We start from the raw sequence: 13,437 nt of genomic DNA, 5'->3' as shown, positions 1-13,437 counted from the left end.
CTCTTCGTACGTGAAGATATGTGTTCCTATGACTCGTATTAAAAGTCGTTTCGTCGATCGCACCACCGCTTCCCACAAGACTCCGGAGTGTGGGCACTATAGGCGGATAGAAATGCACTCGCAGATAGCACGCGAATTTGCGATAGCGGCCCGGTCTCCCGGGCTGTGAATAAGCGCGTAATTTATTATCAGCCCTGACGAAATTAGTGCCGCAGTCCGAGAACATCGGTAAACCTCGACGGGCAATAAGACGATCGAACGCGGCTAGAAAAGCGTCGGTCGACAAATCGGACATCTTAAACTAACTTTAATTTTGTCAAAACTTTACGTCTTTTGAGCTCAAGTTCACGGCAATAGCGAGTCCCTTAACGGCTGTACACGCTTGGCATCAAATCTCACACATAACGAACAGTTTGTTATAATACTATGTAACACCGATCGAAGCAATACGATCCAAAATCAACGTGAAATAACTAATAAGCGCGGTAAGCACTCGCGGGTCGGCATGACAAGTCACCAGGTGCCAACGATGGCACAATAAATATACGTAATGTGATTATAATTTTGATATACTTTTTAGTTTTTATTTAGTAAATATAAATACATATTAGTCAATTTCGTAAAATTTGGTTTGCGCGGCAATACAATGTGAGTCGCGAAGTCAATAATTTTACTAAATAATAATTTATAATATGTATGCAAAAACAAGATATATTCAATTTTAAATCACACCATCTTGTATCTTAAGCACATAAATATACTTGAGATTATGAAAAAAAAATTCTGAAATACTATTTTAAGTTATTAAAATCATTGTGTAAATCAATTATAGTTTCGAAGAAAATGAAGAATAGGGCAACAGTAATCACGTTCAAATTTTACTGTTCACAGCAACGAGAACCGCGCGCACACCATTTGAACGTGGTGTGACGTTCAACGGATTCGCTAGAAATCTCGAGCCAGAAGCTGTCACCGGACATTTAGTCGAAGAGAATGATGTTATATAATATCAGGTCAGGAAGACCGAGGACAGTGCAACTAGACCAATCGAGTCAAGACTCATGCTTGTTGACTTTTATGAAGAGATGATGAAAAATAATGTACAGTAAAAATACCTGTGACAATGACTCGGTAAGTAATATATAATAATAAAAATAATTATTATTATAGATGCTCGTGCATTATTGTTTACCTTATTAAAATTTAACTTCTTAAAAAAAAAAATAATACCAAAATCAAAATTATATTATTATGATATATTTCTACGTCATGGAATTAACTAACCTAGCTTATAGATCAGCAATATAAAGGGAGTATAGGGGAGCTAAACTATTATCGGTACCGACACGTAATGTCATATCATGTATACTTCGAATTTGCGAGATCACAGTCGCGCGCTTCAGAGTATTCAATTGCAATAATCTCGTAAGACGACGGAGACGCTGTTCATCTTCGGCCATGGTAGCGGATGCCACACTACACTTTTATGGACAACAACAACCGAATAAATATTCTTACGAATTAAATAACGACATGGTATAAACAACCGGAGTGAACGGATAAACACAAAATGTTATATAAAATATTTCACAGCGACCGGCACGAATAATAAATAATAATAATGATATATCGGCGATATCACTTCAACGACGGGCGCAATTACGTAACGTACCTACTAACGTTAGTGCAATTAATATATCGGAGATATCAATGCTGCAGCCGACACGACTAATTAGGTGTAGTCTAGACTCTAGATATAGATATCGACGATATCATAACTAACGGCCGTCGCGTATACGTACTAACTTACTGAATATATAGACAATCACGAATTAAAATATTATATATTTTAATTCGTGTCGACAATATCCAGGTAGTGCGTAAAATTAATCAAAAATACAGAGAAAATTAATGTAACAAAATATGTGAATGAAATGATTCAACTTGCTAAAAATAGTGAAAAAAAGCCGGGACAAATATTTTCCGAAGTTGTAGCAAAAGTGGACCATAACACAAAAGCTCTGATGCCAGCCGAAGACACTGTAAAAAGAAGATTAAGAAGACAAAAATCTAAAACTAATCCAATAAATCCTAATTGTCTCAGTGAGTTAGTTATAGAGGATGAATGGTGTTATTTGGGTGACAAGTCAACACACTTTTTGTTGCACGATAACGGGACTGACAAAACTGACCGGATAATTATTTTTGCAACAGATAATGGTTTGAAATATTTAACTGAAGCTTCGACCTGGTATATGGATGGAAATTTTTCAATGGCTCCAGTAATATTTCAACAATTGTATGTCATTCGCGTTAAAATAAATAGTGTTTTTATAACTGCCGCTTTCATTTTACTCAAAAACAAAACCGAATCAAGTTACGAAAATATGTTTCAAATTATAATACATAAATGCGCCGAAAAAAAATTGTTTCCAGACCCACAAATTATTAATGTGGACTTTGAAAAGGCAGTTATAAATTCCATAAAAACTGTTATTGGGGAAGATGTGCAAATCCAGGGATGCTTTTTTCATCTCTGCCAGAGTACACACAGAAAAATACAACAGTTAGGTCTTGAGCAATTATATAGATCAAATGAAGAATTTTCACATTTTTGTGGCATGCTAGACAGCCTGGCATTTTTACCAATACATTTTTAAAAACATTTTCTAAATTTTTAATTATTATTTTAGTATACTGTATATATAAAAACAATTATTTGACATTTTATTTTGTATTATTTTATTATTTGACTATTGTGTGTATACTGTATTTATCAAAACAAATTATTTTATATTATTTGACTAATGTGTGTTCAGTATATTTTGTGATATTATTACTATTAACGTAATTTATGTATTATAATACAGTAAAATACGGTTACAACGAACTCCAGGGGACCGAATTTAAAAACTTATTTTTTTAGCAAATTATTTAATATTTAATTTTATTGTGTGTATAGTATACTGTATTTATAAAAACAAATTATTTTATATTATTTGACTAATGTGTGTACAGTATATTTTGTGATATTATTACTATTAACGTAATTTAAGTATTATAATATAATATATTTATATTTTATTAGATCCTTTTTTATTATATTATACATTTTTTTATTTATAAAATTTTATTTTTCTTGTCAAAATGCTTATACTATTTGAGTATTTGAGCTAATTTTATTAGCAAGTAAAGTGTAATGCACTTATTTTCTTTATAAATTAATTATTCATTTTATTAAAAAATAAGATTATTTTACATTTTATTTTATATTATTTTATTAATTTATGTATTATAATATAGTATATTTATATTTTATTAGATTTATTAGAAAATAAAGTGTAATGCACTTATTTTCGGAAAAACGGATACATTTGAATATTTTGACCGTTGGATATTTTGTCCTTGGATATTTTGGTTTGAATATTTTGTCCGTGGATATTTTTACCGATTACCATCAGCTATAGTATAGCATTGAGGGGGCGGTGAGCTTTTTAAAACTAGGAGATTAAAAATAATAAAATTGTTCAATATCATATACTGACACTACGAATAATTGAACGTGAAATCAGAATGATAGTAGTAATTGAATACGCTATACAACTTCATACGGAATGTTATCTAATCGGATTTTATGTGTAAAAATAGGAAAAAAAGTCTTGTTTATAATAGTGAATGAATAACTGATGAACGAATAAATAAATAAAAATACCTATATATAGGAAGAAAATTTGATTTTGCATGAGGGAGGGGGGCGTTAGCAGTTAGTTATTACGATAAAAGGGATGCTGAACCAAAAAAGGTTAAGTACCACTGAGCTATACTATCTGCACTAAGCGCGCATCACACATTAAATTAATTTAATTTAACAGTACCTAAATTATAAAAATAATAATCATCCACGGGGAAGGCTGATCAACTAATACACCTATAAGGCTCCAAAAACGCACCAATAAATGTCAACGTCCGGTGAACACCCAAGCACTGTACTCAGCACCAAAATACCAGGGAAAAACACAAACCAACACACCGCTACCGAACCCCCTACTAAGGTCGGAAAACCACGCTCCGATACCGAAAATGTTGCGCCGCGACCGCTCCTACGAAGACGGCGATTGTCGACCGCGACTTGCGGGGTGTTGGAAATAAGGTTACCCACCGGTTGGTGTCACAATAATGTATATAGACGATTTACAGCGCCATGCGCACACAATTATTATAATAAATAATAAATATAATGACATATACAATGACTAATAATAATAATTAATATCGGGCGCCCGAAATATACAAAAATATATAATAATAAATAATTTAACACATAAAAGGGGACTTACAATTTATATAAAAAAAACTAGACCGACGTTACCCGTGACCACGACGACTGAAAAAGTGACACGATGATGATTGGTTGCTTGAAAAGGCTGCTGAACGGGGTCCTGCACGCTGGCAAGGCGACAGCCGGACAGCGACTTGAGACGACACGCCTTATGACGATCGCGACTAGGGCGGAAGCGGCACACACGAAAACGGCGGCGGCTTAAATCGACGGATTACGGCGACATGCATACAATATACGTCGGATGCGCGAATATATGTAGTCGATAGTTTACGCGAATTTTCAAATCGTTATTATTCGCGTGACGGAAACCACGCGGTTTGTGCGATTTGTCGTTGGCGAAAAAAACGTATCGTTCGAACGGGGTCGAACTAATTAACACAGCTATCACGCCGTAATATCGCGAATAAAACGAACGAAAGGGTTCGTCGACGAACAAAATAATTGGGTAGGCCAGTTTTGTTCTGTAGCGTGTGAGTGTGTTTACAACTATTACTGCTTATTAGGGATGATTTGTCCTATCGTATGGGATATGGGTATGATAATAATATTCAATAATAAATATTAATAATAGCAATATATTTTAATAGTATCGTTTTCATTTTTAATAAAAAAAAAAAACCAAACAGTCAAATAAAAATTGGTTGGGCCCGGGCCTAGTCGGCCTACTCTGTAAACACGCCACTGCACTTGCACTCGAAACGGTCACGTCAAAAGATGGCACACACACGCTGTGTTGCGGTGCGGAGCGAGGAAGGACGCGCGGAAAGGCTCCGCGAAGTCCGAACACTCCGAACGCCGAAAAAGAAGAGAACAAACGACGGACAACCGGTCACTGTGGTGTAGGCTGCGACGCGCGACGAGGCGGCGGCGTTGACAACTTTGCGAACTTTCGCTTTACAGTCGCACCACCTTAGGGGGACCGGCGGTTGACCTGGTTGCGGGAAGCATATCCGCGTCCGAACAGTGATTATAAGGGTATATAATAATATTATGATGTTACACCGCTCTAATAATAATGAATATTAATAATATTATGGTATTCTTATCTTCACTAAACATTCGCTTTTCGGCCAACGCAGAGAGACACTGCGGTTTTCACTCGCTCCGAGCGATAAAGAAACAGATACAAAGATATTATATCTAAAAGCGATTAAATGAGAGACTGAATGACTGTGCTGCGAATTGCGATTAACGTCGGTATCGGTCTTGTCGGTTAATTATTTTATTTTTATTATTGCGGACCGAATTCAGTGATCAATCATCGATTGTATGTAATGTCGATGAAAACGAAAAATTATATTTTAGTAATTTGAAAAGTCGCCTGTCACCCGTGTGATCGAACGAACTGTCAACTTTACTGTGTCGCGATCCAAAAACAATTTAAACTCTGATAAACTCGTAACACCAAGTCAGGTACACGTTACACGGCAACCGGTGTGGTGTTAACGTACCGTCGTCGTCGTGAAGACGTCTCTTTCAGTGGCGTCATTTGAGGGAGGCAAGGCGGGCATTTGCTGCTGTCTGATTTTAAAAGCAGCTCTATGGGCCGGTGTCCGGTTTTTGCCATTTAACCATTATTATATTTTATTAGTGAATAAACGTAATTATTTTTATAATATTTTCAGAAAATATTTTACAGTCTAACTACTAAAAAATTATTGTCTTTTGTCACAATGATACACATATAATTAATTGATAGTTGGAATAAATTTATATTTAGACGCATGCGGGACGTGCATGTATGTTTTGTGTGTACGTGTGTGGTGTGTGTTTGTGTTTTAAGAAGAAAAAGGAAGTAGGAACACAATATTATTGTTGTACGCACAACACAACAATAATAATAAATCATAATTAAGATCATAATCCCGTATAGTATTATTTTTAAAATCTACAAATTCTAAAAATAACAATCGATTGACACTCCTATTTATCAGTCCTCAGACTTCTTAACTTGCGACAGTCGTGTATCACAATTCACCATTCACAGTAAACTATTATTTTGTTAATTTAGTTCAGTTTCAGTAACCGCTTATTCTACATATATTAATATTTTTCGTGACGTGTGTTTTCATTATTATTTTGATATGGACAAAACATTAATTAAAAAAAAAAGAAATTGACGGTGCGGCTAAAAACCATCGTGCAAAAAAAAAATAAAACTACAGCAAATCGCCCAAAAATCAAAAACAATTACTGAAGTGTTTAATAAACAAACAAAACCTGAACCAGTTATCAAGCAATAAAAAATAAAAAATGAATATAACTTAAGATAATATTAATTTCTAAATTCGATTTTATGTACCTATCTTTTAGATTGAAAAAAGAATATATCCTTTAATAAATTAATTATATTTTTCTTAATTAATAAAAAACCTACTATCATATATTTGCAAATTATGTTATTACCCAGTTATTAAAAAGGCTTGTAACAATTAGAGTAAAAAAAAAATCTTATTAAGTATAATTATGAATAAGTGAGGTGGGAATGGTAATTCGATAAAAATGTAAGTAGATATTATTTGTTTGCGAGCGGTTTTATTTTACCCATTCGGGCTGGTCAAAACCTTTGCCTCCCCTCTATTGAAAACTGAAATGACGCCACTGGTCTCTCTCTCAGCTGGCGGTATCGCACTTTCGTATAAAAATCAAAATAGCGTTAGAATCACGAGAGCTTCGCCTTCCTCGCCCAGTCGCGCAAGTCCACACCTTTTTATTTTTTCATACAGAGAAATACGCACTCGACCGACTTTGTCGTTTGGTCGATCCACAAACGTTCGCCGATAATATTATATTATCGTATAACCCCGTCGGGTGGTGTACAAATCGGTCGTTGTCGTCCGTCGCGGCATTTCGCGTTGACCGCACGCACGTACCCATTTACCCCCGGATTTCCGCCATTTCCGGTCGTCACACGTTATCTCCGCTACTCCGCCGTAGCCTCCGTGTGCGAACGTGTTCCGCGCTCTTAACCTACGCCGATGCGCCGGCGTTAGTAGAAACGATTACGCGACATACCCTGTCGTGAACAATAATAAATAATAATAATTGTAACGTCATCGCGTCGTTTCGCGCGTTTCCCAAGTTCCCTCCGATAAACTGCAGCAGCAGTGCAGCTGCTCGTGCACCTCTTGGCCGTCCGTTGATAAGTCGTCGACGTAATAATAATAATACAGATAACGTCGCGTCGCCGTACGATACCGCTCGACGAGTTCAACAGTTATACAGTCGCCGCGGTCACAGAGTATTATCCGCGATCGAGCAGTGTCTATGTTATCTAACTCGTGCGCTCTATCGCAGCAGCCTGCACACGGCGTCGCAATGTCGAGCGCGACGACGAAATGCAAACATCTCGACGGGGACGAAGAAGCGAAACGCAAACGCAGCAGATGGATGGTGTTTCCGGGGTAAGCACTTTATGATAATATACATGTAATACACACGGTACGTACGCCCGATTTAAATGTATTTTTCGTGTTTTCGTCGGTACAGGACGTATTAGACTCGGCTACGGGTTATCGTATTTGTAAATGCGCTTTTTAGCCATCGCCGTTGCCCCACGACCGGCGGCGACGCAATTGCGTCAGTTCTCTCTATTCGCTCCCGTTATTGGCGTTTTCGTTATCGTTCGGAAGCATTTCCCGTGTGGTGACGGTGACGACCAGTTTCTCTCTTCGTTGCGACGACCGAAAACGCGCGCGTTTAGTAAAGATAGCATTGCCGTCTGTCTGTTGCCATATGTTTGATATCAGTTGTTATAAATCATAATAATGTTGTTATGTGTGATAACGCGTGCCAGATCGCGTCGCGCCACTACACTGCCGCACGTTTAATTTGTTACTTTTGAAACTACCTATTTGTTATTATAATAATTTTAAAAAAAAAAAAATGTTATTGGTAATCAACGATATTCATAATACTTTTTAACAATAAAATTAGGAGGTAGACATATTTTCATATAACACACAATTATACTCTTTATTGTAAAAAATAAATTGTACTTATTAAACATAAACAAAATTACTTAATTAAATAAATTTAAATTACTATTACAATAGTAATTACTTTAATTTCATTGCTGGAAGATTTTAACTTAGTAATTTTATTCTTGTTTTTTAATTGAATGATGATTTTCTTCATTGAACATGCAATTTAAAGTTTCTAAATATTGTTAGCTTATAAAAATCTCAGTTAAGTGTTATAAAAATCTAGTTTATATTTGTGTGTATGAAAGTAAAAGAAAGTAAATATTTATTTGAATGTTATGTATATATTAATATGCTAATAAACTAGATTTCAATTATTACAAGTCCTCGACAACGTTTAATGTTTACAAATTGATTTGGAACCCGAGTCACAACTTATTAGTGATTTAAATATATATTTTCTTCTTTGGTTATAGACCACCCAATAAAGAAAACTGTGTTATTGACGGGTAGTCGAGTAGGCCATAGTGCCAGATTGACATATAGCTTAATATAGTATAACATGGCATGAAAAGCTCGATGAAAAGTATTGCAATACTTCTTGTGTCTGATTTTAAAGAGTTTGTGGGAAGATAAATTGCATCATTTTATCTCCTTCCTCCTATGAATAAATTATACCTATAATAATTAAAGACCGGATTTTTCATAAAATGCATGTTGTTATTTTCAACATCATATACATGCAGTCAAAGAGTGTCCACAAATTATTAATTGATTGATTAAATATCAAAATTCCATATTGCATATTTTTTACATATTCTGACGTTAGTGCATATTCTGAATATTTTTGCATTTTAACAAAAAACTGTACAAATATATACCTAACGATCCACAAAAGAGTTGAGCAAAAAAAAACAGATTATAGGAATGTTTATATAATATCAAATATTTTACGTCTCAAAGAATATTCAGACGATAAAAATAAGTTACTAAACTTCCATATAGGTTGGTTGTATGAGTTGTATAATAGTGGAACATGGCTTTACCTATTTTATCTATTCTTGTTGATCAAATATCTGAACAACATAAGTAGGTACATTATTACAACTACTGCTATACATTTATACAAGACAATTTTTGTTATTAAGAATTACGTTGTAGCCAAGTTAAGTATAGTTTGAGTGCATGTGTATTTTTACTAAAAATTATTTTTTAATTTACCAATTAATTTTTAAAATATCCAAAATTCCAAATTCAAAACTGGCATCAATTATTTTTTTTTACAATATTTCTGGTGAGGTTTTAAAAATTTTCAATAATATACAGAAATAAACATGGAACATACTTTGATAAGTTATTGTTTTTCAAATTAACATACTACATTAAATCGTACTTTTTTCCTATTTATATCACCAATGTAGGTATCTATTATTTAATTTTAATAAAATATTTTTCACAATGTATTACCTAATGATTAAAAATTAAATTACAATTTAACAAATTACATTTTTGTATTGCATATTTGCTATATTATACATTTTATACTTTTTGTTTAGGAAAATTTAAATAATTATTACTGCAAAATTAAAATCAATTATAAAATTTAATAAAAATTGAAATTTTATTTTGCATGTTATGCATTTTTTTTCTTGAATATTTGGTACTTTCCTGTTATACGAGACTACAGCTATTTTCATGACTACCACCCAAGATTACCTCCTTTATCGCGACTAACACAATTAGCTGTACGATATCCACGCGCTGCGTTCTAGCGTAGCAATTCACATTTATTATATTATCTATTATAGTATTATTATATATATATATACACAGGGTGATTCAAAATTTATGTTACAGCCATTTTAACACATCGATATTCAAAATAGAGAACAATTTATGATACAAAAGTTTTTTGATGTAAAAACATCTAAAATGATTATACGACACTAATATTATTACCTTTTTTTTATATATAATTCATAAATGTGGCAATCATGATTTATTATTTTATTTGTGGATTTACCATTTTTTACCACTATTATTTTTGTATTTATTATAATTATTATTTTATTGTTTTTAGTGACCCTATGCCATATATGTAGCACGTGTTGTGTAATACATAGGTATACATTATACATTACAAATGATTACTGGGTATTTAAATCCTTTTTTTTTGTATATGTAATTTGAATATAACCATCCCAACAATACCTACTGATTAAAAAAATATCAAAGAATTAAATATGCAGGTGTATTATACAAATATAAATATTAAATAAAACTAAGGTATACTGTGATAATAGGAAAGTGTGCAAATTTTGGTAGTCTTAGATAACAGGATTGTGGTGTTTCACATGGTTTTCACAAAACAAGCGTGGTAGTCTTATATAACGGAGGTAATCTTGGGAGGTAGTCGCGAAAATAGCCGTAGTCTCATATAACAGGAAAGTACCGAATATTTTGACTTTTTTAGTGCATGTTTGCATGCATATTTTATATTTTATAATTTAAAATGCATATAAATCCAGTTTTTAATAATAATAATATAATTAAATTTTTATTTCTCTTTTTATAATAAACAGATTAAAAGAAAATCTTTTAGTAGAGTAAATTGTTAGTACAAGATAATATTTTAATATTGATAGATATAGTAATATACTAATATATAATACTAATAATAAACAATAAACATATAGAAAACAAGAACATAATATATATATAAGGTGTACCAAGACTATTTAACAAACTTCCATTACAAATGTTACTATATTTGTTAAATAGACCAGGTACACCTCGTATATATATATTGATTATATAATATTTATAGGCAGTGATGTACTCAACAATTCTTAAACTTGATACAAGATAAAAAATTAAGGATCCATCTACCTAAAATATCAATTTTTTGTCCTTTAAATAATATTTTTATTGCAAAAACAAAATTCTTATATTTTATTACATATTTCTGTATTTTTTACATTTATCACATATCTACCTATTATACATTTTATAGGTAATTGCCTCAAAAAGAACTTTTTTTGGCACTATTGATGACAAATAACACTGATTACAGATTCAGAGTGTTTGTCTTAGTTGATAACTTATTTTCTATATTTTTGATATTGTTATTAAAAACATGGTTATAGACGATTATTGTACAAAATAATAATATTTTTATTTTTATTTTATTCGGTAGATGATGTTCTGCTTTTACAGTGAGAAAAATAGTATATTTTTTATAGTTTCAAATAAATATTTTAAGAGAACGTTAAATCTGAATGCATTGTCTCCATATCTTAAAAATATATAGCATAGCAAATTGTTTGTTTTAAATCAGGGATGGCAAACCTTTTGAACACTGCGTGCCCAAAATTACATTTTTTTTTTTTTTTTTTTTAGAGCGTGCCATGAAAAAAATTATATTTTGTTATATTATAATTCGATTATATAATTAATGTATAAAAAGGTTAGTTTAGGTACATAATAATAATAAATTATAATAATATTGCTTTGTTAATTATTTTTTTTGATGTGATTTTTGTTGTTGAACACTTGATGCCAATTTATTGATATTTGGTTTATAATTTGTAACTTTTAATAAAGTACATGCGGCACTGCATTTATCAGTTAGTCGGTTTCTTTAATCAGATTTTATAAAATTCATTTCTGAAAATAGTGACTCGCATGAATAAGTTGAAGAAAAAATAGACAAAACAGCTAATGCTACTATTTTTAAAGTGGAATAATCTTTTGGAATTTCATTCCACACTTTCAAAATCTTGTCCCCTATGTTTACGACTGATTTGCCTATCGCCCTATCACGCTGAATTTCTTCTAATTCATTTCTCAGTATAACGAATTTTTCTTTCCGTATGGTACTCGACTGAAAATCTACAAGCTGCATTTCAAAATCATCTAAATTCAACCATTCTAACACTTTTAAGTTGAGTTTTTCTAATGGCTTTCATTTCTAATGAATTTTATCTACAGATAAGAATAATCGTTAATGACCGATAAAAGCCGTATGCTCAAAATATTTTTACCTATTACCTATAAACTATAATACTATATTATATTATATAATAGTAAAAATTTTCGCGTGCCATGGATTTGCCATCCCTGTTTTAAATAATCCATTTAACTCTTCTATGCTCAATGCGTTTGTAAGAACAGAGACACACCGCATGTGGGTGTAGCAGTCTCTTGAACTTATATGTGATGAAAGGAATATTTTTTATAGTTGTTGACATTGTGACAACAAATGTATATATATATTTTTTTAAATATTTAGTACTTTGAATAACTTAATTCCAATTATTATTATTATTATTATTTTGCTTGTTTACTTTTACATATTTTTATAAAGTTTTGTTCCATAATGGAATGTTCACAGGGTTGAAGCATTAAAACCATACAATATTGTGTTTGATTATGATAGATTTGAATATGAACTAGCTGTTGGACTTGATTTTGCACTTGCTAAAGCGCTAGAACCAGAAGAAATCATAGGAGCTTGTAACTTTAATGGCGAAATAGTATACTTTATGAAGTGGAAGCGTCAAGTTGAAATAAGTTACCTATCATCAGAACATGCTTCAAAATTGTACACTGAAGCTACAATTAAATTCCATGAGAAATATAATAATATATCCCAAACAGTTGCTACAGATGTGTCGCATTTACAAAAAGAGGGTAGTGTTACACGTCGTAGAGTTGGGCGTCCTAAAAAGGCATCACAGGGTTCAAAAAGATCTTATGTACCAAAGTACCTATCTAAAAAAAAAAAATAATGTGAATACTTTTTCAATTTGAGAATCATGATAAGTTGTTATTATAAGACATTATTATTATTATTATTATTTTTTTTTTCATTTATATAAATTATTTAATAATATTTACTCTGTACCTGTTGTTAAAAAATAATCAAAAATAAACTGAAATTTGTACATTTTTAAATGACACTAATGTAATATTTTGATAAAATTTCTCATTGTATGCCATAAATGAATTATATAATTATTTTACAGGAAGCAATACAATTTTACAAATTATAACCACATGAATTTTCTAGTCTTGAGAAGTTGTGTACAGTTAAACCATACTATGTCCGTGTGCACTTGAAAAAGCTTTAGGTATGATAAATATTATATTAATCAAATTGCACTAATTGCA

At 31.9% G+C, this 13,437-nt stretch overlaps 1 protein-coding gene across 3 annotated transcripts in view; it reads left to right on the top strand.

The window, feature by feature from the left end:
* Positions 1-6,887: 6,887 nt before the first annotated feature.
* Positions 6,888-13,437, top strand: part of LOC132927494 (uncharacterized) — a 62,296-nt gene continuing 55,746 nt past the window's right edge. The window contains exons 1-2 of one of the 3 annotated variants that reach the window (XM_060992032.1): positions 6,982-7,746; positions 12,659-13,221. In XM_060992032.1, the coding sequence (XP_060848015.1) occupies positions 7,610-7,746; positions 12,659-13,055 (534 nt within the window). In that variant the 5' untranslated portion in view covers positions 6,982-7,609 and the 3' untranslated portion in view covers positions 13,056-13,221. Of the gene's footprint in view, positions 7,747-12,658; positions 13,222-13,437 lie in introns of those variants that run through there. The other 2 variants (XM_060992034.1, XM_060992033.1) reach the window with 2 other exon arrangements.

Source organism: Rhopalosiphum padi, chromosome 3, assembly GCF_020882245.1.
Source record: "Rhopalosiphum padi isolate XX-2018 chromosome 3, ASM2088224v1, whole genome shotgun sequence".
NCBI classification, from domain to species: domain Eukaryota; kingdom Metazoa; phylum Arthropoda; class Insecta; order Hemiptera; family Aphididae; genus Rhopalosiphum; species Rhopalosiphum padi.
This window is presented reverse-complemented; position numbering and strand designations above follow the sequence as displayed.